Below are 26,638 nucleotides of genomic sequence, written 5' to 3'. Positions count from 1 at the left end.
TATGAAATAGGTAACACAGCCTTGTCACTTTTGATGACTATTTTTCAATTCCAAAAAGACATGTTTCATTGACAAATCCTACCAAATGTCTAAAGGACAATTAACACCAATTCTACAGAATCACTTCTAAAAAACAGAAGGAACACTTTCCAATTCATATTATGAATTTAGGACTATTGTGATACCAAAACCAAAAGATAGGGCAGCCCGGATGGCTCAGCGGTTTAGCGCCACCTTCAGCCCAGGGCGTGATCCTGGAGACCCGGGATCAAGTACCACGTCAGGCTCCAGGCGTGGAGCCTGCTTCTCCCTCTGCCTGTGTCTCTGCCTTTCCATCTCTCTGTCTCTGTCTGTCTCTCATAAATAAATAAATAAAATCTTTAAAAAAAAAGATAACACCAAAAAAAAAAAAAAAGGAAAGAAAAAAAGGTACCAACATCCCTCATGAATACAGAGGAAATACTTCTTAACCAAATATTAATAAACACAAATCAGCAATATATAAAAATAACTGTAAGCAATGACCAATAGAGCTTATCCTAGGGGGTGCAAGGCTGACTTAATACTTGAAAGGCAATCAATGTAAACTACCATATTACAAAAGAAAAACTACATGATCCCATCGATTGATGCAGAAAAATCATTTGACAAAATTTAGTGCTGATTTAACACAAAAGCTCTCAGGGGAAAAAAGGAATAAAGGGGGAACTTCCTCAACTTGATAAAGAACATCTAGCAACACTCCCCTCAAAAAAACAAAAACTAAAAAATTACAGCTAATATCATACTTCATGTTGAAAGACTATATGTTCCTTCCTCCCCCAAGATGGGAATCAGAGAAGGGCATCAGCTCCCACCACTGCTATGCAACACAGTTCTGGAGGTCGATAGTGCAATGAGGGAAGAAAAGGAAATAAAAGGCACACACATCATAAAGTGAAAAATAAAACTGTTCATTAGCAGATGACTTGATCCTTTATGTAGAAATTTCCAAGGAATCTACAAATACCTGGGGGAATGCAAACCAAAATTACATAATTTCTTTAAAATTTGATGAAAATGAAGACACCAAATGTCAGAATCTATAGCATACAATTAAATTAGTAATCAGAGGACAATTCATAGCTTTAAATAATCATATAACAAATATTAAGGAATAAAATAAGTAAACTAAACTCTAACTCAGGAAGCTAGTAAAGAAACAACAAAGTAAAACAAAAAGACAAGAGGGAAATAATACAGATAAAATTGGAGAGTAACAGATTAAAAAACAAAACCACAGTAGAACTAATAAATAAAGTGTTGGTTCTTCTTATGAAAACCTACAAAATATATGTCACTAACCTAATCAAGAAAAAAAAAGAGGAAAACATAAAGGAGAAAACAGGAAAATTTTTAAAAAACTTAGGCCACTTCTTTGCATAACTGTATATATACATAAACTGGAAAACCTAGATCAAATGATCATTTCTAAGGAAATTGTAATTTGCCAAAACAATCTCAGGAGATAAGTTTAAACAGATAATATCTATACAGAATAAAGAAATTATCAAAGAATTGCCCTTCCCAAATAAACTAGAGCCAGATGGTTTCACAAGAGAATCTAACCAAATCTTTAAAGACCAAGCAATCCTAATGTTACTTAAGCTATCTCAGAAAAGGAAAAGAAGAAAACTTTCTAATTCTTTTTGTGAATCAGTAAGAGGTATAGCTTATAGACCACCTCGGGTAAATCTTCCTCATAGAGTGCCCTCACTTTAATAATTACCTCACTTCAGGAAAACATATGCACCTCACAGCACAATGTTGTTGGGGGGTTTTTTGGCTGACATTTATATAGGAAAAATGTATACTTCCCCCAAACCCAATCTAACATTTTTAAAAAGATTTACTTATTTACTTATTTGAGAGAGAGCAAGCTCAGGGAGAGGGGCAGAGGGAGGAGGAACAGACTCCCCGCTAAGTGCAGAGCCAGACCTAGGGCTCTATCCCAGTCCTCTGAAATCTCAACCTGAATCGAAATCAAGAGTCCGCTGTTTAACTGACTGAGCTACCCAGGCGCCCCTCAATATAACATTTTTAACCAAAAAAATGTAGGAAAAAACTCTCAGCCAAGATTCCAAGTTCAGTTGGTTAACTATGAGTTAATGGGTGGATGTTTTTGAAAAGTGCGGTAAGTTTCAATAAAGGAAGTGTCCAAAGCAATTGCTTGTTAATAGCTGTTGTAACTGTGGTGATCAGGGAATGCATTAAGCCTTTTTTTGTCCTAATACGATAGTTTTTACTTTTCAGTGTTTATACTTTAATTATATTTCTAAAGATTTATTTATTTTTAGAGAGAGAGAAAGAGAGCACAAGCAGGGGGAGGGGCAAAGGGAGAGAATCCCAAGAAGACTCCCTGCTGAGTGTGAAGCCTGACATGAGACTAGGTCTCATGACCCAGAGATGATGGCCTGCCTGAGCCAAAATCAAGAGTTGGACACACACACACACACACATACACACACACACACAAAGAGTTGGACACTTAACCGACTAAGCCACTCAGGTGCTCCAGTTATATTTTTTAAAATTAATTGGGGATTTTGAGTACAACCAACTTTAATGCATTATAATTTTTATAGCACATTATAATTTTTTCCCATTTAAAATAATAGGAAATGGGGATCCCTGGGTGGCTCAGCGGTTTGGCGCCTGCCTTTGGCCCAGGGCGCGATCCTGGAGACCCGGGATGGAGTCCCACATTGGGCTCCCGGCATGGAGCCTGCTTTTCCCTCCTCCTGTGTCTCTGCCTCTCTCTCTCTCTCTATGTCTATCATAAATAAATAAATAAATCTTTAAAAAAGATAAATAAAATAATAGAAAATGGAAACATTATAACATTTGGATTAATGAAGTTAAGCATAAGGCAACTATATAGCATTCATATCTAAACCTAATGATGGGATCCCTGGGTGGCGCAGTGGTTTGGCGCCTGCCTTTGGCCCAGGGCGCGATCCTGGAGACCCGGGATCGAATCCCACGTCGGGCTCCCGGTGCATGGAGCCTGCTTCTCCCTCTGCCTGTGTCTCTGCCTCTCTCTCTCTCTCTCTGTAACTATCATAAATAAATAATAATAATAAAAAAAAATTAAAAAAAAGTGTTAAAAATAAATAAATAAATAAATAAATAAACCTAATGATACTTGAACATAAGATAAAAAAGCTACAGAACACAACTCACTTTATTTATTTTTTATTTTATTTTTTTTAAGATTTATTTATTTATTCAGAAAGAGAGAGAGGCAGAGACATAGGCAGAGGGAGAAGCAGGCTCCATGCAGGGAGCCTGATGTGGGACTCGATCCTGGATCTATGGGATCACACCCCAGGCTGCAGGCGGCACTAAACCGCTGCACCACCGGGGCTGCCCACAACTCACTTTAAAATATGCAACATAGGGGATCCTGTGTGTGTGTGTGTGTGTGTCTCATGAATGAATAAATAAAATCTTTAAAAAAATATATGCAACATAATGATTCATAAGAAATATATATTTGGCCACTCAGATGAATTTCTCAGATGCATCTGGCCCTCATCCACAGTTCCTGAGAACACTTCAGAACCATAAAGGTGACTAATGAAGGTGACTTCTGGACTCCACCCAAGGGCAGAGGCTGATTGTCAGGAGGACTAACACACTAAGAGGGTGGAAACTTTCAGCCCCAACCCTGACGTCTAGGGAGGGAATAGGGGGCTAGAGGAAGAATCAGCCAATAGCCAATGACTTAGTCAATCAGGACTGCAACAAAGCCTCCATGAAAACCCAAAGACTGGGTTCAGAGAGCCTCTGGGTTGGGAACAGATGGATACTGGGAAGAATGGCATGCCAGTAGAAGGCATGGAAGCTCCACATCCCTTCCCCAGACCTCACCCTATGTATCTCTTCATCTAGCTATTGATTCTTTTTTTTTTAATTTTTTTTTTAATTTTTATTTATGATAGTCACAGAGAGAGAGAGAGAGAGAGGCAGAGACACAGGCAGAGGGAGAAGCAGGCTCCACGCACCGGGAGCCCGATGTGGGATTCGATCCTGGGTCTCCAGGATCGCGCCCTGGGCCAAAGGCAGGCGCCAAACCGCTGTGCCACCCAGGGATCCCTAGCTATTGATTCTTATCCTTTATCATATCCTTTAACAAACTGGTAAACTTAAGTGTTTCCCTGAGTTCTGTGAGCAAATTTAAAGAGCTTAAGGAGGTCGTTGGAACTTCCACTCTGGAGCTGGTAGGTCAGAAGCACAGGTGACAGCCTAGGGCTTCTCACTGGTAACTGAAGTAGAACGTGGGAGGCACTCTTGTAGGACTGAACCCTTAGCCTGTGGAACCTGATACTATCTACTAGTAGGTACTAGTAGTATTAGAATTGAGTTGAATTCTCAGATACCCTACTGGTGTTCAAGAATTGCTTGGTGCTTGGGGCTGGAGAACCTCTGCAATGTTGAAATTGGGTCTGAGAACCCTAAAAGAACTGACATCAGAAAAAAGTATCAACCCCAAAATCCTACATAAAATATTAACAAATCATAACATCACATTTAAAAAAAATGTTAACTGGAGTGCCTGGCTGGCTCAGTCAATAGAGCATGCGGCTCTTCATCTTGGGGTTGTGAGTTCGAGTCCCATGTTAGATGTAGAAATTACTTACAAGTCTTAAAAAAATGTTAACAAAGTGGAGTTTATTCTAAGATCGCAAAGACAGTTTAATAGCAGAAAGTTCATTACTATAAATCCCCATATTTAAGGGGGAAAAGGTCTTGAAAAGGCCTTTAACAAAATTCAACCTCTATTCCAGATAAATACTTTTTGAAATAGGAATTAGATTGTACACACACACACACACACACACACACACACACCTCAAGCCCAAAACCAGAATCTTACTTAGTACAGGTAGAAATAATGTAAGGGTGCCCACTAAATTCATTGTTACCTGATAGTGTATAAGCTAGTGCAATCATGCAAAAAATCTAAAAGTTAAAAAAAATGAGAGCTCTAAATTGGAAAGGAATAGTTAGAACTATATTTGTAGAAGTTTTGCAAATATACTTGGAAAAAAGTCAAAGAGTCAATGCTAAAACTAATACACAATATGAAAGCTCAGAAAGGTAATAGGATACAAAATTGACACAGGAAAGTCAATAGCCAAGATTTCTGCTCCTAACAGAAGCCATGACAGAAACCAAATTAACCCTTGCACCAGTAACAATCAGAAACACTAGACAGTAAGAGCATGAAAAGACAAGGGGGAAATCACTTCCAAACTACATACCTGATAAAAGACTTGTATCCAAAACACAAAAGAAATCTTAAAAATCAATAATTAGAAAACAAATAACCCAGTTAAAAGGAAGGCAAAAATGTCTGTTTTCAGGCTATAATGGAATTAAACTAGAAATCATAACAGAAAAATAGATGAAAAACCCCCAAATATGTAGAAATTAAATAGCACACTTCTAAGTAACATATGGGTCAAAGAGGAAATCTCAAGAGAAATGTAAAAATATTTTTAACTAAATGAAAATGAAAACAAGCAGTTTGCTGGATACAGCAAGAGCAATGCTTACAAGGAAATTTATAGCACTGAATGCATATATTAGAAAAGAAAGATTTAAAAATCAGTAATCTAAACCCCCACCTTAGGAAACGAAAGAAAAAAAGCATTAAAAATAAACTGAAGGAAAGAAGTAATAAGAATTAGAGCAGAGGAGCACGTGGGTGGCTCAGTTGGTTAAGTGTCTGACTCTTGATTTCAACTCAGATCATGATCTCAGTGTCATGAAACTGAGCCACACATTGCCCATGCTGGGCGTGGAGCCTGCTTAAGATTCTCTCTCTCCCTTTCCCTCTGCCTCTCCCTCCATCCCTTTCCCTCTCAAAAAACAATTTTTTAAAAAATGAATTAAAGCAGAAATAAATGAAATTGAAAACAGAAAATACATAAAGAATATCAACAAAACCAATGCAACTGTTTCTTTGAAAAGATCATTAAAATTGATAAGCCTCTACTTAGGCTAAGAAAAAAGAGGGAAAACACAAAAACTAATATAAGAAATGAAAGAGGGGACATCACTACTGATTTCATGAACTTGTAAAGGATAATAAAAGAACACTAAGAACAACCCTAGGCCCACAAATCCAATAACTTACATGAAATGGACCAACTCCTTGGAAGGACAAATCTGCCAAAAATTCAGACAAGAAGAAATAGACAATCTAAATAGGCTTCTAACTATTAAAGAGATGGATTCATAAATTAACTGCCTTCCAAAATAGAAAGCACCAGGCCCAGATGGGTTCATTGATGGATTCTACCAAACACTTAAAGGAAGAAATTATACCAGTTGTCAACAATCTCTTCCAAACGATAGAAGCAAAGGAAGTACTTCCCAACTCATTTTATGAGGTCACCATTACCCTAATAACAACACCAGACAAGGCATTACCAGAGAAGAAAACTATGGACCAATATTTCTCACGAACATAGATGCAAAAATTCAGAACAAAATATTAGCATATAAAATTCCACAAAGTATAAAAAGAATTATATACCATAGCCAAGTGGGATCTATCCCAGATATTCAAGGCTGGTCCAACATTTGAAAATCATTTAATAATCACAACAACAGATTAAAAAAGAAAAGTCACTTGATAGTATTTGCAAAAAGATGCAAAAAGTATTTGACAAAATCTAACATTCATCATAAAAACTCTCAGTAAACTAGGAATAGACGGAGACTTTCTCAACTTGATAAAGACTATCTTCTAAAAACCTACAGTTCACCTCATACTTAATGATGAGAAACTTCAAGTTTTCCCATTAAGATCAGGTCTACGAGGCGAGGATGTCACCTCTCATCACTCCTTTCAACATCATGTTAGAAGTCCTTACTAATGCACTAAGGCAAGAAAAGGAAATAAAATGTATACAGACTGGAAAGGAAGATATAAAATTGGCTTTGTTCACGGATGATGTGATAATCTATATGGAAAACCCAAAAGAATAAAAAAAAAAAACCCTCCTGGCACTAAAAGTGATTCTAGCAAGGTTGCAGGATACAAGGTTAATACACAAAACTCAATTACTTTCCTATTTATCAACAATGAATAAGTGAAATTTGGAATAAAAAACACAGTATCATTTCTACTAGCTCTCCACAAAATGAAATTCTTAAGTATAAATCTACCAAAATATCTATAAGATCTACATATAGAAAACTGAAACTCTGATGAATGAAATCAAAGAACTAAATAAAGACAAATGTTCCATGTTCATGAACAGGAAGAGTTAATACTGTCAAGGTATCAGTTCTTCCCAACTTGACCTATAGATTCAGTGCAATCCCAATCAAAATCTCAAGTTATTTTATGGATATCAGCAAAATGATTCTGAAGTTTATATGAAGAAGGAAAAGACCCAGAATAGCCAACATTTTGATACAGAAGGAGAAGAACAAAGTTAGAGGACCAATGCCACCCAACTTTAAGACTCACTATAAAGTTACAGTGATCAAGACAGTATTGTATCAGTGAAGAACAGACAAATAGAGCAACAGAACAGAATACAGAGCTCAGAAATAGACCCCTAGAAATACAGTCAAGTGATCATTGATAAAGGAACAAAGGTAAACAGTGGGGGCAACGATTGTCTCTTCAACAAATGGTGCAGGAACAACTAGATGTCCACATGCAAAAATGAATATACACGCAGACATTACCCTTCATAGAAGTTAAGTCAAAATGCCTCATAGACCTAAATGTGAGATGCAGAACAATAAAGCTCCTAGGGGATAACTTAGGAGAAAACCTAGATGACTTGTTTATGATTATCTTTCTTAAATATAACACCAAAGATATGATCCATGAAAGAATTAATGGATCAGCTGGACATGACTAAAATTAATAAATTCTGCTCTGTGAAAGACAAGGTCAAGAAAACAAGAAGATGAACCACAGATGGCAGAAAATATTTGCAAAAAACACATCTGATAAAAAAAAATAGTGTTATCTAAAATTTACAAAGAATTCCATAAAAATCAAAAATAAGAAAACAAACTGACTTAAAAATGGGCCAAAGACCTTAATAAACACCTTACCAAAGAAGATAATGCAGATTGCAAATAAGTGTATAAAAAAAATGTCCCACATCACACATTATTAGGGAAATGCAAATTAAAACAATTTGATAGCACTACACATTCACAGAATGGCCAAAATATGGAGTAATGACCATACCAAATTCTGGCAAGGATGTGGAACAAGAGGAACACTCACATGTTACCAGTAGAAATGCAAAATGGTATAGACAGTTCACTGGTTTCTTACAAAATGAAACATACTCTTGCCATATGATCCAGCCATTATCTCCTTACCCAAAGAAGCTGAAAACAAGTTCATACAAAATCTTACACACAGACGTTTATAACATCTTTATTCATAAGTGCCAAAATTTAGAAGCAACCAAGATGTTCTCCAGTAGATGAATGGATAAATAAACTGTGGAACACCCAGACAATGGAAATTTTATTCGGTGCTGAAAAGAAATGAGCTCTTAATCCATGACAAGCCATGAAAGAACCTTAAATATATATTGGTAAGTGAAAGAAGCCAATCTGAAAAGTTTATGTACCCTATGACTCCAATGACGTTGCATTCTGAATAAGGTAAAACAATGGTCGCTAAAGAGATCAGTGGTTGCTCGAGGTTGGGGAGGGGGAGGGATGAATAGACAGGGCACAGAGAACTATTAGGGCAATTCAAATACTCTGTATCATATAATGATGGATATATGTCATTGTACATTTGTCCAAAACCACAGAACGTACACCACCAAGAGGGAGCCCTAAGGTAAATGATAGACTTTAGGTCATTATGACACGTCAGCAGGCGCATCCTTGGTAACAAATGCACTGTCTGGTGGGGAATGTTGCTAATGGGGGAGGCTATGTATGTGAGGAGGCACCAAGTCATGGGAACTCCCTGCACCTTCCTCTCTATTTTGTTTTGAACCTTAAACTGCTCTTTAAAAAATTAAGTCCCAATTTTTTTTTCAGATAAGAAAATTAAAAAGCCAGCAAAAGATACAAACAGGTACCTCACCAAATAAGATATACAGGTGGCAAATAAGTGTATTAAAAGATGCTCAATATCACATGTCATTAGGGAATTGCAAAATAGAACAATGAAATACCACTGCATACTTACTAGAATGGCAACAATACAACACACTGACAACACCAGATGCTGGAGAGGGTGTGGAACAACAGGAAATCTCATTCACTGCTGGTGGGAATGCAAAACGATCCAGTCCCTTTGTTAGACTGTTTGTCAGTTTCTTACAAAGCTAAATTGTTGGGAGCCGCGTGCCAGAAAGGGGTTAATGGATCCAGCAAAGGCTCTCTGTTGACTCTTCCAACCGCGGCCCACCTGTCTCACCCTTATTGTTAAAGGCTTGTGGCTCAAGGACGCATACTATTGCTATCTATTCAAGGGCGCATACTGTTGCTGTCTACTGTGAAAGGACATGTCTGGAAAACTAAGCTTAAAATATCCTGCTTGTTAAACAACCCTACTTTATAAAAAAGTAAATAATACAAATAAAGTTGGCATTGTGGCTGAATCCGGCCATATGTCCCTCCTGCTCCCACTCTGTTTATGTCTCCTTTCTTTTCCTCATTCCCTTACCCTCAGCCCTGAACGGTTGTCGCCCCCAGTGCGCACAACACTAAATAAAGTCTTACCTTACAACTCAACAGTCATACTCTTAGCTATTTACCCAAATGAGTTGAAAACATACAAAATCCTGAACATGAATGCTTAGAACAGCTTTATTCATAATTGCCAACATTTGGAAGCAACCAAGATGTCCTTCAGTCGGTGGGTGGATAAAATGTGGTTATATCCAGACAATGAAATACTATTCAGCACCAAAAAGAAATGAGCTATCAAGTCACGAAAAGACATGGAGAAAGAATCCAATCTGAAATGGCTATACACTGTATGATTCCAACTACATGATTTTATGGAAAAGGCAAAACTATAGGCACAGTAAAAAGATCAGTGGTGGCCAGGAACTGTACCTGCCTCATGGACAAAAGCCAGGTAGAAACCTTCGGCTTTTCCTCAGGCTTAGCCAGAGAGAATCAGAGCAGGGGGGCTGCCTTCCAGGAGTCTGGGAAGTCAGGCCCATTAATATCCACGGATGGTGAAACAAGAGAAGTGGCCAGGGAAGCAGAGAGGAGGAGCCTAAGAGCCAGAGCTAGCCACCTCCCATTGCTACAACTAGCATTGTACACTGGTTCAGGGCCCCAGGTAGAGCACCTGCACAAGGCATATGGGGCATATGCATAGGTCTATGTGTATGGACGTATCTGCAAACACAGGCAGGTGTTTCATGGCACCTGGTCTGCTTGAGACCTAAATCTTCATCTAGCTTTGCATGTTAGCTCTGCTTCTGTGGTCTCTCCCTCTCCCCCCTGGAACGTTTCCTCTGCCCTTAGTGCACACACAGTGTGAGAAGACTGTATTTGATCTCTATACATCTCTCCCTATTGGACAGTGACCTGAAGATAGGAATAGCATCTTGTTTGCCCTGTACCCTCAATGTCTGCACATGGTCAGGAGCGGAGACGCTGCTCAATCAGGACCTCATGAACGTGTGAGTGAGGGGAAGAAAAAGAGGGGTTCAGGCAAAGGCCTGTGGGGACCTCAGAGCAGGGATCATAGAGCATGTAAGTCCGTGGGAAGACCAGCACCCCAACAATTCCTCCTAGCCTCCTCAGGCTAGTTCTCAGCCCCCATCAAGTCTGGGACCATGATCCTTAGGAGCTTTCACACAACTACACAAAGTCATGCCTGTCCTGAGGTCTGTCTTCCCGATGAGACTGTAAGCCCCCCAAGGGCAGTCCTGGTCCAGCTCCCTCCTGCTGTCCCCCAGCACTCTAATTAATACCACTGAGCTGGTAATTTGCAAATATTCTTGGAAGAGAAGAGAATAGAGAATAGTGACATGTAATAGTAACAGTGCTCCTCTGGGCTACTGGGAAACAAAGAGATATCATCAAGGCACAGATGCACCACAAAGGACTTCCTCTGCAGCTGGTGGAATGGTTCATACCGGCATGCTCTGTCCCCAAAGAGTTGTCATGGGGGGTGGGGGTGGGGGGACAGCAAACGGAGCCTGCCCCGCTGATATGGGGAGATACTCACTGGGAACAGCCGCAGTGTCCCCAGGAGGACCGGTCAGCGTCACTGGGATATGCACAGTGGCACTCAGGTCTGAGGGTTGGCTGCCCATCCGTGTGACATTCCGCTGATTATCTGCATCCTCTGGCTGTTCCTCCACCTTCTGTAGACAAGTGCTGGGCAATGCATGTACAGGGCCCACACCCATCGTCCTACCAGCTTCTAGGTCACTGTGTGGCTCCCTGCAACCAAGAATATACATTAGAGTCTGATGCAGCCCCAAAATGCTATCCAGTCTACAAAATCCAGCTCCTTATGCCCCCATCCAGATCAGATAAATCCCTGTCCCATTCCTCTGCTATTCTGGCATTTCATATGTTTTTTATCACTTAATCTGTGTTTTCAGATCTGAAAGGTAAAATGGGGCTGACTCCCCTGACTGTCCCTGGCCTAAGACCAGACATGGCTGACGTGGAGTATACGTATGTATGTATATATGTGTATATGTACACATATATATGTATATTTATATACATACATACATACACACACAGAGTGGAGTGGGGGGAGGGGGACTGTTTGCAGAATGAAGAAGCCTGCAAGAGGACATTTCCCTAAGCTACTCCACCTGGAGCCCTGCCACACCAGCACAGAGCTCTGTACATAAAGACGGTGCCTGGACTGGGCTGACCCTGAGCTGTGGCCTCCAGTCACATGAGTTCTGAGAGGTCTGTGGCCCACGGCAAGCACCCAGACTGTGGGCCTTAGCTCGGGGACTCCTGGGACACCAGGTTTCTCACAGAATTGGAGTCGGATCCCGTCCCAGCCAGGAAGCAGTCTGGGTGGCGCTGCTGTGGCCGGGCAGGAGGCCCTGCGTGTCACGGTCACCTAGCAGGCCCTCTTCCCTTCTACCATTGAGCGCAGTGGCCTCCTCAGGCCTCCCTCAGGCTCTCCCCGATTTTCTCTTTTCCCGGGGCTACTAGACTCTTCCCACACCAACGTGTCCGAAACCAGCCCCAACAATTGTCGCCCGCGTCCTCTTCCCCTCCTGCCGACGTTCACTGAACATAGGCTGCCCGCCCCCATGCAGGTTTAATTGTCCTACACGTCACCCCACGAGGCAGGATGGTCACCATCGCGGAGGGACAGTGGCGCAGGGCGTGGCGGGGCGGCTGGGCACCCCCCGGGCAGTCCCCCGCACCCACCCCCCGGGCACCCCCGGGCACCCCCCGGGCACCCCCCCGCACCCCCCCTGGGCACACACACACCCCCCCGGGCACCCCCCGGGCACCCCCCCTGGGCACACACACACCCCCCCGGGCAGTCCCCCGCACCCACCCCCCGGGCACCCCCGGGCACCCCCCGGGCAATCCCCCGCACCCACCCCCCGGGCACCCCCCCTGGGCACACACACACCCCCCCGGGCAGTCCCCCGCACCCACCCCCCGGGCACCCCCGGGCACCCCCCGGGCAATCCCCCGCACCCACCCCCCGGGCACCCCCCCTGGGCACACACACACCCCCCCTGGGCACACACACACCCCCCCGGGCAGTCCCCCGCACCCACCCCCCCGCACCCCCCCTGGGCACACACACACCCCCCCTGGGCACACACCCACCCCGCCCCACTGCAGACCCCGCCCCGCCGGCCCTCCTCCCTCACTTGGGCTGGTGGTTCCGCAGCTCCTTCTCCTTGTCGCGGTCCTCGGCCTCGCCCTCCTTCTCCGCCGCCTCCTTCTCCGCGTCCTCGTGCGTGGGCGGCGCCTTGTGCCGCGCCCGGTGCCGCCGCGCCGGCTCCTCCCCGCTGCCGGCCTCCCTGGGCCCAGCCCGCGGGCCGCCGCGGTGGCGCGCTCGCCGCTCGCCCTTGGCCCCGGCCGCGCCGCCCTCCTTGCCCGGCTCGGGCGCGTGCCGGTGGGCGCGGTGGCGCCGGGGCTCCCGCTCGGCCGCCTCCTCCGGGGAGCCGCGCCGGTGGTGGCGCCGGCCGCCCTCGGGGCCCGGGCCGCGGCCGCGCTCGCTCCGGGCCTCCTTGCTGCGGCTGCCGTGCGGCCGCGGCCGCTCCTCCCGGGCCCCCGGCTCCCCGCCCTCGGCCTTCGGGCCGTCCGCCCTGTCCTGCTCGCCCGCGGCCGCCGGGGCCGGGGCCGGGGCCGGGGCCGGGGCGGGGCCGGGGGCCGGGGCCTTGTCGCGGTGCCGGTGATGCCTGCGCGGCGGGTCGGCGCCCTCCGCGGCCTCCGCGCCCTCGGGCCGGGCCTTGCCCCCGGCGGGAACCCGCGGCCCGTCGCGGCCCAGCTCCACCACGAGCGGCCGGTCCAGGTGCGTCTTCATGTCGGGGCGCAGGTGGCGCGTGGTGGCGTAGCGCAGCCGCTCGTCCGGGTCCATCTCGCTGTACAGCGCCTCGCAGCTGGCCCGCAGGTTCTGCAGCCGCAGCTGGCTGGCCCGCTGCTCCCACACCGAGCGCGCCTTGGCCGAGTTCTGCGGCCTGCTGTGGGGAGACCGGCAGTGAGCGGAGGCCCCCTGAGCCGCTCTCCAACCTCCCTGCCTCACAGGGAAGCCACAGATGGACACAGCGATGAAGGGATGGCAGAGAGGGTGCAGGGAGGGGGGTGGCAGGAGCCCTCAAGACCGCCAGCAGTCAGAGCAGAACAAGGAGGCGATACCCAGGGTAACAAGGATTCAGCACTGCCCCTACCGTGTCAGGATCCCAGAGACTGTGAGAGCAACAGCCTGGGGGCGGCGGCTCAAGGCCACCCTCGAGGGTGTACAGGGGCCCTTGGCCAAGGGATGCAGGGCAGTGGGAATGATAGGCACCAGCATGAGGTGGCAGACAGGCTTCCAGGGCGGGTGGGCTGCCAGCCAGGAAGGCCAACATGGGGAGAGTAGGGGGCAGCGCCCAAACGGGGCAGGGCTAAGGAAGAGGCAGAAGGCAGCGAGCCCCCTTCAGCAGTCCTGGAGCCGGGCCTTGCTGTAACACAGAGTAGAGCTGCCCGGGGAGGGGCTTCTCTATCTCCACTTCCAGAAAAACAGCCGCTGGCCAGAAGGAGACAGGGATGTTTGTGAGAGACCCTGAGAAGAGGCGGGTCCTTGGGAATGAGGCGGGCAGCAGCCTGGGGAGCAAGGGGACAGTGGCAGCAGCCCTATCGGGGGCAAAGGGTAAGCTGTGCCTAAGCTGGTCAGCCCCATCTGGGCAGCTGCCATTTGGTTCAGTGACCACTTGCTCCCAGGAACCTAGCAGTTAGGTCTAGGGCTAGAGATGCAATCTCCTGTGTTCCTCAATGCCCTCCCCTCTCCTGGCTCCACAGAGAGCCCAGTCCATCCACCCGAGCAGAGAGGAGCCCTCCAGCACCAGGCATGGTGCTCCAGAGTCTCGGCCCTCACTGCACAGGCTACCAAAGGCTTGACCCCCTTCAGCCTCACCCACACGGTCCCGTGTGGGGCTCCACAACCGAGGGTACACAGGAAGCCATTTGCATTCTGGAATCTGTGCTGAAAAAGGCTTCCAAAGTAGGCGACCTCAGTCCCACCTCGGCCAAGCGGAAACCTCATCTGAGGCCAGAGTCTTGTCCTTCAACCTCTGGAGGTTTCTAGACCCACCCTGGTGGTGGTGGTAGTAGCACCTGTGTTGTTCAGAGCCACACTGTGCTGTGGGCTACAGTGCCCACCTCATCCAATCCTCACAACTACCTCAGGAATTAGGTGCTGCTCCTGTCCCCATTTCACAGGTAAAGACACTGAACTTATTAGAAGGTGTGACTCACAGAGGGCCCCACATCAAGTCACTGACGGAGCCAGGATCAGACGCAGGCAAAGGCAAAACAGAAAAAAAAAAGGTCATCTAAAGATGCGAGGCCTTGGCCAGACCCCAACTGCACTGACGGTACAGAGTCACAGCCTGAGGAGCCTCAAACCAGGGCCCAGGCTGGACAGGCCACCAGCTCCAGTGCCCTGGGTCACTGAGCACCATGCTGACCTGCAAAGACAGAGGTGGCCAGGTGTGGGAAAAGCCTAGTCCCCGCAATTGACCTGCACAAAGTTTATGATGCCAAAGCCTACCTCTTTGGAGGTGAAGTCCAAGCTCCAGAGTGGGGAGCCATTTCCAGGGCAGTGCGTCAAAAACACGGAAGCAGAAGAATACAATATCTGAGTCCATACTGTGGACTAGGAGTCCATACTGTGGGCAGGCAGGGCAATGCACGGGGAACAACTGTCAGGCTCTCTGGCCATCTGCTAACCCACACCTTCAGCTGCCACAGCAGGCCCTGACCTGCCTCCTCTGACACATGTGCTTCCCTGATCCTGGGGACTCCTTGCAACAGTCCTAACACCTTCTGTTTCTTCAGCTTCAGCCTAGAACCACTGGGGACCTACCCATCCCAGCCTGGCACCAAAACAAATGACCCAACTCCAAACAATGCTGAATTGTGTGAAGTGGATGACAGCACTAAGGGGCACTCCTCAGGCATAGGAGCCTGTGAGGACAGACAGCCAGACCGGCAGCCTGACATAGGCCTAGACTCAGCTCCGCTTGATCAGCAGGGTCAGTGTTGGATGCAGCCCAAGACCTGGAGGCCAGTTCTCTGTCAGAGTGGACCGGCAGTAACGACAATGGAGACACTGCAGTGGCTCGGAGCTCGGGTGAGGATGGGTTCCTGCTGACATGGCTCTGCCCTCGCCCTGACACTGAGCTGCAGCGACTTCTCTCCCAGGAACCAGCTACACTTCACAAAGGAGTGAGCTACCTGCTAAATGAGACTGATGGACTCCCCTCAGAACTTCCCAGGGGAGCAAGACCCTGAGCAGCCTGGGTCTCTCGGCCTCTCTGGGCCCTAACGCCACCTCAAACTGTCTGGACCACTCACCCCTCTGTAATATCCTGGCTCCCTCTCTGGTCTGCACCAGGCCTGTCCTCCTTGTCAGTGCCTGAGCCAGCCTGCACCCCCCAGCTGCCGTTCTGTCCTTGCTCTGTCTGGCACATTAAAGTAGTGTGGCCACCACTGGCCTCTCACTCTCTACCTCTCCACCTGGTTCACCAGCAGCAAGAACACGAGGGCGGGGGCCAGGCTACTATCTGATGCACAGTGACGATAATTCAGGCAAAGTCCTTATTTTAAAAGGCCCTGTAAGGAGTCACATGGGGCAGCAGCTCCCACAGTGGCTCGACCCCCTTGCTGGTGTAGCCCTATCCAGCCACACCCAACCCAGGCTGTGGATGCCTGAAGGACCCAAAAAGGAGCCTCAGTGGCCTGGCTCTGCTTTGAGGTCTCTGGGATAACAGAGCCAGATACCCATAGCTGCTGATAACATAAAGCAGCCCTCACTGTGATACCATCGATACCTACATCCACATCCCACTCCACCCTGTGAATCAGTCATCCAGGATCCAACTTTCTTACTCTGTGAGACATCAGAGCCCCAACTGCCAGCAGCCCCAAGTGCTTGTAAGCAAGCCCAATCTAGCCTTATGCTAGCTGAGTAGGGAACAGGTGGCTCCGGGGTGGCAAGAGCTCCCACACCACCTGAACATAGAGAGGGCACCTGGCTACCCCCATCCAGGTGTCCTGACTAGACTAAACCACACCAGGGACGTCTCACTTGCAAGAGTTGGTTTTAGCCACGGGAGGAAGCCCCCAAGGGTGAGCGTCCCCAGGACCACTTCCCCAGTCAGACTGGTGTCACCTCCAAGAGGGACATGCTGGGGTTTCTATGGCTCTACCTCAGGCTCTGGGCTATCATGAGACAGCAGCTCTGCTCTTGCTAGGACAACTCCCTAAGGATCACAGATACATACATTCTCTCTCAAGTCAAAAAGGATGGGGCAGGAGGACCCCATAAATGTCCTCAGTGAGTCCTAGTGAACACTCTACTTTGTGGGAACCACGAGGAGATAGCAGTGGCCACCTCCGGAGAAGCAGAGAGCCTCAAGACACCAGAGGGACAGCACACAGACAGCAGACAAGAGGACCAGGAGGGAGAGGAGGAGGGGCTGAGCTCAGACAGCCTGATGCCCGTGAGCAGGGCTCGGGAATGTCAGGAAGCATGCCCACTGTCCCCTGTCAGCTGCAGAAGGGTTTCCTGGAGCTGCCCTCGAAGCAAGTGGTTTGAGGTGGAAAAGCAGTTAGGAGTGGAGGGGGGTGTTCGCATGTAGCTGCCATGAAGCCACAGATGGGTATCGTAGCAGAGCAACTCACGGTGAGTTTACGCTGGAGACAGATGAGCTGCGAGATACAGCACCTCGAGTGTGCTTTACAAAACTGCACATGCAAAAAACAAAACAAAACACAAGTGAGAAAACCAGAGAGGGTTCTAGGGGACACAGAACACATTTAAGCCACATCAGGTCAGGGTGCAGGCTGCAGTGTGCATCTGGGCAGGAGGCCAGGGACGCTTCCATCAGAATGGGCACCAGTTGAGACCTCGGGGTAAAAGAGAAGTTGAGAAAGAAAGAGCATCGGCAGAGAAGTGACATTGAAAAGAACACAGCACACCCCACCATGGCTGGAAGACAGGGAGCTGTGAGCTGGGGACCCATCCACTCCAGCTCAGCACGCTCTGCCCCTAGAAGGGCAGCAGGGTTGGAAAGAGCCAGCACCACATGCCCCTAAATTCCAAGTGGCCCTCCCCTGCCACTTGGTGTCCCACTCCCACGGGGCCATGGTGGGATGACCTGTGCACCTGCCGTGCCTTTAGGATGGACCAAGGCCAGCTGCCACAGAACACCTTACCTTTGGGCTTCACCTGAGCCCTGCTGTCTGTCCACCCTGCACCAGTCCCCTTGGCTCCTCAGGCTTTAAACCAGGTGCCTCCACAACCCTCCCAAGGGCAAAGAGGCTACATCTCCAACCCACTTCCTTTGGGTGTAATCCAAGCCATTTCCTAGTGACTTTCTGGAAGCTTTTCCAGAATCAACAGAGAAACCAAAAATCTCTACCATCATTCCCCCTTAAGGATGTTTCCCCTGGGGAGAACCACATAGCTTCCCAGCTCCTCCTTCTCATGGCTGAGTCTACACACATTTGTGAGGTGTTCAAAGCAGCTCATCCACCTGCAGGTCCTGGGTGCAAATAGGTGTGTGTGAGAGAGAAAGAGAGAAAGAATGTGCAAATCAGTGTGTGACTGAGTGTGAGTGTGGATGTAAGTGTGTGAATGAGCAGGAGGTTGTGACTATGCATGTGTGTGAGTGTGAACGTGTGTGAGCATGAGTGCATGTGTCAGTGACTGTTGGGGACTGTGAATCATGGAAGCTGAGTGAAGGGTGTGAGTGAGTGTGTGCAGCAGCACTTGGAAGTCCAGGTGAGGAAAAGGGTGACAGCAGAGAGCTGTCACCCCTAACATCCCTTCCCCACCGGTCACCTGAGGCTGCAGCCCAACTCCAAGGGACGGGGCATGGAGCCCCTTGGGTGAAGCTACACAGCCCAGGGGAGCCTCTCAACATTAAAGACAGTAAGGGCCCCTCAGCACCCAAGGCATCACAGAGAATTTCTGGACCAGTCCTCTCACTTTACAGACCACACAGCATGGCTGTGGGGAGCAGCATGGAGATGCGTGTCACGCAGGGATCTCGCTCTCACCCCAGCCCAGCAGAGGGGGAAGAAGCAGGAGCCGCCTGTCCACCCAATATGACTCACCAGGAGAGCAGAAACAGCTGGGAGGGTGGGGGGCAGTGAACAGACAGACAGGAGCCTGAGCCTCAGCTTCCAGGGCTCAGAGGTCTCCATACAAACAGGAAAGCAAACACCAACACCTTGTCCCACACACACCCAGGAATTGAGACCTGGCCCAGTAGGCAGGATCTTCAGTGACCACATCACGCTGACGGCCGTGTGTGACAGAGGCAGACTGGGGACATGCCGTACAGGACAAAGCTCCAGCACCTATATCCCCAGAGAACCTGCAGGGCCTACAGCTAGCCCAAGAAGGGGAGCACAGAGCCCATGCCTGGACACACTGCAGGCTGGCACAACAGGAATGAGCTGACACCAAGCTCAGGAGCCACCATGAGGCAACACACCTGTGCATCCCCAGGAGCCCTGCCAGGAGAAAAGCAGCACAGGGTGGTGACCAGGCCAACAGCTGGTATTGTCAGATACCCTGGGCATGCCCTGTGCAGCCCTGTACCTACGTAGCAGTGTCCCCAGATAAGGAACCTCCAGACCTTCCTTGGTGGCCTGACATGGTCTCCAGGGTTGTACTGAGGGCCCCCGTGCCTGCCTCTCTGGGGTCTCAGCCCCAGTGGGAATGGAGACCTGCCACAAACCCCTAAGGTATAGGCAGCTCTGGCAGGTATGGGGCCTGGGGGGCAAGTGCACTCAGCTCCCAGAGCAGAAGAGGCAAATGCCAAACAGAAACCCGTAAGACCCAATGAATATGCGAAAGGCTCACCTGCAACCTCTGCTAAAGCAGACCACCAGCAGTCTACGAAGCTCCAGAAGGGGCTGTCTGCTGGATCACCACAACCTCCTCAGAGCAAGCCCAGGACCAAGCCGACCAAGTCATTGAATCGGCCAAACAAAACGCAGAGACAACTGGACACCAAGCCACCCAGCAGCTGTGTAACAACTCCGACTCCGTGTCCTGCCTGGCTCCCCGCAGGCCTCCTGCATCCCTGCCCAGACCCGCCAGGGGCCCGTAACTCCTCTAGCTGCTTCTTCTCCAGAGGCCAGGGCTTCCTACTTGGCTGAGGGGCTGGTCCTCTGCACAAGGCCTTCCTAGAACCCAGGCCATTACCCTGGGGACAGCCAGACCAGAATAGGGCTGCATGATGTGCACACACACTCATACCTGCACACCCACGCTCCCAGCAAACTCATCCACATGCCAGCATACCCAGCAGCACAGATGCATGTGTCACCACAGACATACCTCTGGCTGGTCCTAGGGAACCCGGAGAGGGAGGGAGGCTAGCGGGACTAGCATGGGAGGTAGAAGCTATGTGGTGGGGTGGGCGTGCCACCCAAGATATGTCAGCAGCTCCAGATGGACTTGGCCTGGCCTAGAGAGCAAGCTTCCAACAAAAGAGCTTCTCTGTGCTCTCTCACAGCCACCCCGACGTTAGGCCAGACTTTCCTCCCACCTTCCATTCCTCCCTGCCCCCAGCGGCGACCTCCCCCAGGACACTGCAGCCTTTGGCCCTGGGCTGGGCACTCTGTCCCAACTCTGAAGGCCCTAACACTTCCAAATGTGGCTCTGCAACATGTCATGAGGCCCAGCTGCACCAGGGAATCCTCAGCCCTGCCTTCGCCTTTTCTCCTCATCAAGGCTTCCCCTTGACCTCTGTTCCTGTACCAAAACCTCAAAGCCATTTGGGAAACTGCATGAAGTCTCTCGGGCTCCTGAAGCTGGAATCCTCTGGCTCACGGGAGCCACCCAGGACTGCTGAGGAGTGAATCAGAGCCAATCCTACCCATGATGGGAGAGCCATGCACTGCCACACCCTGCTCCAGCTCAACTTGGGAGTTGCCGTGAAGGTTCTTCCTGATGAAACCTCTTCTCAAAAGCTCCCCCAGGAGGGGAGCCATTCCTTCTTATCACAGCTCCTGGGGGTGGGGAGGGGGCTATGTCCTAAGAGGCTCCAGCCAACGCAAGGGAAACTGAGAAAGCCCCCAGAAGGAGTGTTCTGCTGAGGACCCAGCTGCCAGACTCTGCAGCAGCCCCCACCCACCACCCCGCTATCCACCCCCAAGAGCCTTACGCAGCAGCGATGGAGATGTTTGCAGCAGACATGGGGCTGACTTCAGCCACTTCTTTGGCCTTTTGCAGAGCAAGCTTCTGATTGGCTGCTTCTTCCATCTCCTCTTCGTCCTGTTTGAACAGACAGAAGGGTGCAGCTAGCCTTGGGAGTGCTGCATCTGTGCTGACGGCATCAGCTCTTCCTCTCGTGGTCTCTGAGTCCTTCCTGCCCTCTGAACCTGCGGGCCAGGCAGCAGCTCCAGCATTGAGCTCCCTGGTAGCCTTCAGGGACCCCCCCGCCCTTTCTGTACCTGCCTCAACACCTTTCGCCATGGGCTGTCTCCCAGGTGCTCATAGCTGGTGACTTACACCCCCACTCCTGAGCTGAAGCCGCAGGGACCCAGCTGCTGCCTACATGCTTGTCCCACAGCATTTCAGACTTGGTACTGTCCAAATGCAAGCCCATCCGTCCTTTCTTCTCACCTGCTGCCCCTCCACCACAGGACGAACCTGTCACTTGGACCTGTCACTTGGCAGAGAAGTTAGTCTCTGCCCCAGAGCCATGAGTAAAAGCAAAGGATGGGTCTCTACACCCTGAACCTAGGTCCTGGCCCAGCATGGCCCGCAGGAATTGTCACCAGGAGTGGGTCTAGCAGGGGCACCTCCCAGTCTCTGAGCTTTCCTACCTGTCCCCAGCTGTGACTGGAGAAAGTCCCTCCCTGTATCCGCCTGGACAGCCACTCACAGTGTCTGACTGTGTTCCCTCCACCACCGAACTCCTGGGGAGGACCCCACAGCTCTCTGACACATGTACAGATAACCTGACCTGTCTCTGCCCTCCGGGAAGGGGAGTGGACACCTGGGCAGGCCTTTTGGCCGACCCCATGTCATAGGCAAAACCAACATGCTCTGCTCCTGGGATCTGGATGAAAAGCTCTGGGCTAAGCCCGTGGGCCCAGGAAGGAAAACCAAGGCCTCCACGTCATCCAACTAGACTGCTGAAACCACCATTATTTTCTCCAAAAAAACCCCAATTCCCTGGCCTGCCTGGCTTCCATGGAAAGTGGCATTCCCAGTGTGGCCCAAAATGTCCAAAATCTTCTCCTAAAGGCCCCCAAAATGACAAAAACTAAGACCCCTGTTAGCTGCCTGCAGATTCTCCACCATACTGAAGAGGTCCTCAAGCTTGAGGCCCCAAAGAGGAAGCAAAGCCTGATCTATCACAGAATTCCCCTATCGAGGTCCATCTATTTTTTGCCCCCCGAGGTCCGTCTTTAAACTATGGACTCCACCCTGGTCGACAGCCCTCCAGGGCAGAGGATGAGTTTCTACAAACTCCACTGAGTTTATTTTCACTTTGAAAAGAACCTGATGCTGTAATACATTCTGGGAACATAAGGAGAGATACCCATCCCAGGAAATGCCCCACAGCCTGATACAGTGAGGCCTCTGCCTGCCCCAACTCCCAAAGAAAGGGAATTCCTGAATTAGGTCAGGTGGCCCAAAAGTGCCATTGCACAAGCGGTCTGTTCCTGGAGACAGGGTCCCAAGGACATCACCTCTCTGACATGTCTTCACCCACAGCACAACTTGAAGAGACAGTGAGAACTTGGGGCTCTCAAGCTCAGCCCTGCCCCAAGACAGCCGGTGCTCCTGGGCAGCCCCAGTTCACATGGTCCTGGAAATCCTGACACCAAGATGTGCTCTGTGGATACAAGGGTTCTCCCCCCACCCACCTGTGCCCCCATTAGCCCAGCCAGGAGCCCAGCCAGGAGCCAGGGACAGTCATTCTCCAGCCACTCCTAGAGGGCTGAGTCCTGGCCAACAGCAGAAATGAGCAGCCCAGTGGGCCTTCCAGGTCCTGGGAAGGCAGCTGCCAGAGCAAGGGAGGCATCTGTACCCACAGGCACTGCCACAGCCTGCATCTGTGCCAGGAAGAGAGGAAGTCTGAGCAGGAGCAAAGGAAGACACGCTGACTAGGCCTGCATCCACCTGGAGCCATCCTTCCAGAGAGCAGGGTGGGGGCAGCAGGGGCACTGGACCACACACACCACCAGAAGCAGAGTAGCACAGGTGTGCCTTCCTCGGTGTGAGAGCCAGGACGTGCTAGGTGGTTAGGGCTGGACTTCATCAGACACACACAGGGATGTGCATAGGTGTGAGCTCCAGCACATAGACACACACTCAAAGAGGAGTGCTCTGTGGATACAAGGGTTCTCCCCCCCAACCGTGCCCCAACAGGCCACACGCTCAGCCAGGAGGGCAGGGACTCCTGCAGCCATACCCCCCACACTGGAAGCCAGAGCGGGTTAAAGCACAAGCCTGAGGCCAAAGCAGCAGGAAACCCAGCTACACCATCCATGGTGTGAGGGTGAAGGTAACCAGGCAGGGGGCTGTGTCATCAAGAAGGAAGCCATAGGGGAAGACACATGTAATCACATCCCCCGCCAGGTTCAAGGATGAGAGATGAGTATTAGATGCTGCCTGCTGGGTACCGCCGGGAGAAGAGGCTGTCCTGCTGAGGCTCAGACGAGCTGACCAGGGGCAGCAGCTGCTCCTCCAGGCCCAGCATCTAAGGACGGAACCACCCAAGCTCCACTGTGCACACTCGGACTGCCCACAGAGGCTCATGGCCCAGGGACAAGCACAGACAATCCCACACCTCCCTTTAGGGCCTTCATGGGTGGATGTCCCTTAAGCCCACCTGATGCATCCCTCTGGCTGGGGAACAACTGCCCCTTCCTTCAGCCACACCTCCCCCTGGTCTTTGACACCTAGGCCAATGCAGTCTGCCCCCTACCACTTAGGGTCATCTCTAGGCCGCACCTCCTGGTCCTCATCCTCCCTCCTGCCTTCCTGGCCACTCTTTACAGGTCTTAGCTTCCCCAAGAGCTGCCCATCCAGGTATGGTACCTTCAGCTTCCTCAGCACCATGTGCCACACCCGAGGGGCAGCCTAACCTCTACCTATCTGGGACCTTGAGGAGGCTCCCCTGGACAGTGGTCACATGGATCCTGAACCCTGGCCTGGTGCTCTTCATGGATGTCTGGGCTCAGGCCTAGTGACACGGCCTGCTGCCCCTGTCCCTCTGGCTCCTCCCAGCTGCAGGCGGCGTCCCCGTGCACATACCTTGGTCAGCTCCTGAGCATTGGCAAGGTTGTCCACGGCGATGGCCAGGAAGACATTCAGTAGCGTGTCTGGTTGGCTCCAGCTAAGGAAAGGAGCCCTTCTGCCCCCATCCAGAGTCCTGTGGCTTCCCCATGGGGAGAAGAACCCCATCTCCCTCAACCTCCTTTCCTTGGTGGCCACACGCCCCTCAATCCCCCTGCTCCTCAGGACCCTGTTACTCCAGACACAGCCCAGCTCAGCGACCAGAGCTGCTGCCCTGTACCACCTTCCCATCTCTCAGATCGGGCACTCACCCGGGTCATTTCAATGTCCCTAGGCACCTCTTCCCACAAGCCCCTGTCCTGAGAGCAGCCCCTCCCTGGAACTGTCCCCTCCCTGCACTCTGTGCCCTGCCTCAGCGCCACTCCCACAGACTCAGGCCTTCCCCAGGTGTCAGCTCATTCCTTGGCTCTGCTGACGTTTGGAGCCATCCCTCCGTTGTTGTGGGATGTTGAGCAGCAGGCCTGGGTGTAGCCCAGCACCTTCTCCTTAAGCAAGCAGGCTGTCTCAGACATTGGCAACATCCTCAGGGTGCCAAGTCACACCCTCAAGGTGGCCTCTTGCACCATGGGCCTGGGATTCACCTCCACCCCTCCCCACCCAGGCCTCGACGGTTCCCACCAGTGCGAGGCTTGAGCAGCAGCAACAGACCTATTGCTGGTCTGGACCCAGCCCTGCAGGGAAAGGCGCCCACATGCCAGGGCACCACCTAACAGGCATGGCGCTCAGGGCTCCAGCAGGGCCCCAAGGACAGGACACTGAGGCTGGGGGCCGCTTCCCCATGCTAAGCACAGCCACCACCACCCCAGAGAACCTCAGCCAGAGAGATGTGGTGGCAGAAGAATGGATTCCCATTGGCCAGCCCAAGGCCTGACCACTGACACACCCGGCCTGTGTAGCATCAGAAGGAGCTGCGATGAGCCTTGGGCTGCTGCTTAGTTGGGGGGGGCACCTCCCTGTGGACCCCACTTAGTCTCAACCCTGTCCCCCATCTGAGGCCAAGCTGTAGGCCCCTTCCTTCCCTGATAAGCATGACTGCCACTTTGGGGTTTCCTCCCCACCAGCACCCAGGTCCCTGCCACCTGCTAAACAGGGATGTGAGCCCTGCCCCTCCCAAGCCCCCTGACTCTTTCCTGGGCCTCATGCTCAGCCCTGAGGGAGGCAGGGCCCCCTGCCCTGGGTCCAGGGCTGATCGGAGCCGCAGTGGGAAGGACAGGCCAGTGGAGGCCAAGAGAACAGAGTGCGCAGGGTCCCAGGTCATAGGCTGGCATGAGAGCCAGCAAGGCAGGGGCAGGTGTCCAGGTGCTCACACAGGGAGAGGAGGCCAAGCCCATAGGTCAGTCTGGGAGAAGACAACCCACAGGTGCTTGCAGCCAGCTCAGACCTTTCTCCAGGCTCTGCAGGGTGTTTGCTATGGCATGGCTCAAAGTTAGGTCCCAAGCCATAGCGTCAGCACACATATCTGTGCACTAGACCCTGAGCTTCGATTGGGGGATGTAGACGTGTGGAGGAGCATGAGAGCCTGAATGCCTCTGCTCAGCCCCAATCTCCCTCCCCAGCCGTGGGACCCCACTGATGCTTCACGTGTCCTGGCCCTCAACAACCCCCTTCCCGTCCTCCTGGGGGAAGTGGGAGAAGCGGGCCCCAGCCAACCACTGACCAGGCTGTACCCCAGCCATGCAGAAGGATACAATTTCCAAACAGCGTCAGGACGATGAAGTAAAAGGAGGAGAACATGCCTTTGCTGACTCCGCCTTGTGACTCGATCCCGTGATACATCACCGCATTCCAGTCCTCTCCTGTTAGGATCTGTGGAGGGACAGCACCACAGGGCATGCCTGCGTGGCTGCCTTTACCCACATGCACACTCAGGGTCAAGACACGGCTGCATCCCAGGAGCCCTGGGGCACACCTGCACACAGATTCCTAGATGGTGCTTCCAGAGGCCAAGGTGGCCCAGGGTCCTCCAGAGAAACTTCCAGAAAGACAAGGCTGCTGCTAAGCTGAGTCAGGCCTCAAAAGATGACTATGTTCTAGCTTTTTGGCCAAAAATGGAAGGAAAGGAAGCACCACACTGAAGGGAAGTGTGAGCAAAGGCAAGGAAGAGGATTGTAGCAACAAGCTGGAGAAATGAGGCCGGGCCGGGAGGACAAAGCGCCCTGCTCCCAGAGCCACCAGGCCCTGACGGGACAGTCCAGGGGACAGTGGGTCTGGCAAGTGTGGCCAAATGCAATCCTTGCCCCACCGGGAACCATGTGGGTCTTTGCTACTGTATTTTTGGAAAGTACAAGAAGATAAAAAACAGACGTTCACGTGTCTACCTGTCAAAACGAATCCAGCTCACATCTGTCCATTTGCATCCCACTGCCCACAGTCACTCCCACCTGAAGACCCCAGTCACAAAGCTGGGGGGAACCATGCCAGCAGGGCTCCCCCTACACCACACACATGCATTTACATGCAAAATACACCACACATGCCTTAAATGCTCGTGGGAAGATATGAGACTGCACACACCATTCTTCATCTGGTCATCCTCACCCAGCACCGTATCTTTGAGGTTTGTCTGTACAAGGCATGCAAATGAGCTTA

At 50.6% G+C, this 26,638-nt stretch overlaps 1 protein-coding gene across 9 annotated transcripts in view; it reads right to left on the bottom strand.

Moving 5' to 3' along the window:
* CACNA1B (calcium voltage-gated channel subunit alpha1 B) overlaps window positions 1-26,638 on the bottom strand; it is a 196,188-nt gene that overhangs the window by 79,509 nt on the left and 90,041 nt on the right. For 6 of the 9 annotated variants that reach the window (XM_041725821.1, XM_041725823.1, XM_041725822.1 and 3 more), the window contains exons 16-20: window positions 25,738-25,855; window positions 24,008-24,075; window positions 20,901-21,010; window positions 12,882-13,694; window positions 11,243-11,460 (exon numbers count right to left, since the gene is read on the bottom strand). In XM_041725821.1, coding sequence (XP_041581755.1) covers window positions 11,243-11,460; window positions 12,882-13,694; window positions 20,901-21,010; window positions 24,008-24,075; window positions 25,738-25,855 — 1,327 coding nt within the window. Of the gene's footprint in view, window positions 1-11,242; window positions 11,461-12,881; window positions 13,698-17,400; window positions 17,464-20,900; window positions 21,011-24,007; window positions 24,076-25,737; window positions 25,856-26,638 lie in introns of all 9 variants that reach the window. The other 3 variants (XM_041725818.1, XM_041725819.1, XM_041725820.1) reach the window with 2 other exon arrangements.

The sequence above is a fragment of the Vulpes lagopus genome, chromosome 12 (genome assembly GCF_018345385.1).
Source record: "Vulpes lagopus strain Blue_001 chromosome 12, ASM1834538v1, whole genome shotgun sequence".
Classification (NCBI taxonomy): Eukaryota; Metazoa; Chordata; class Mammalia; order Carnivora; family Canidae; genus Vulpes; species Vulpes lagopus.
This window is presented reverse-complemented; position numbering and strand designations above follow the sequence as displayed.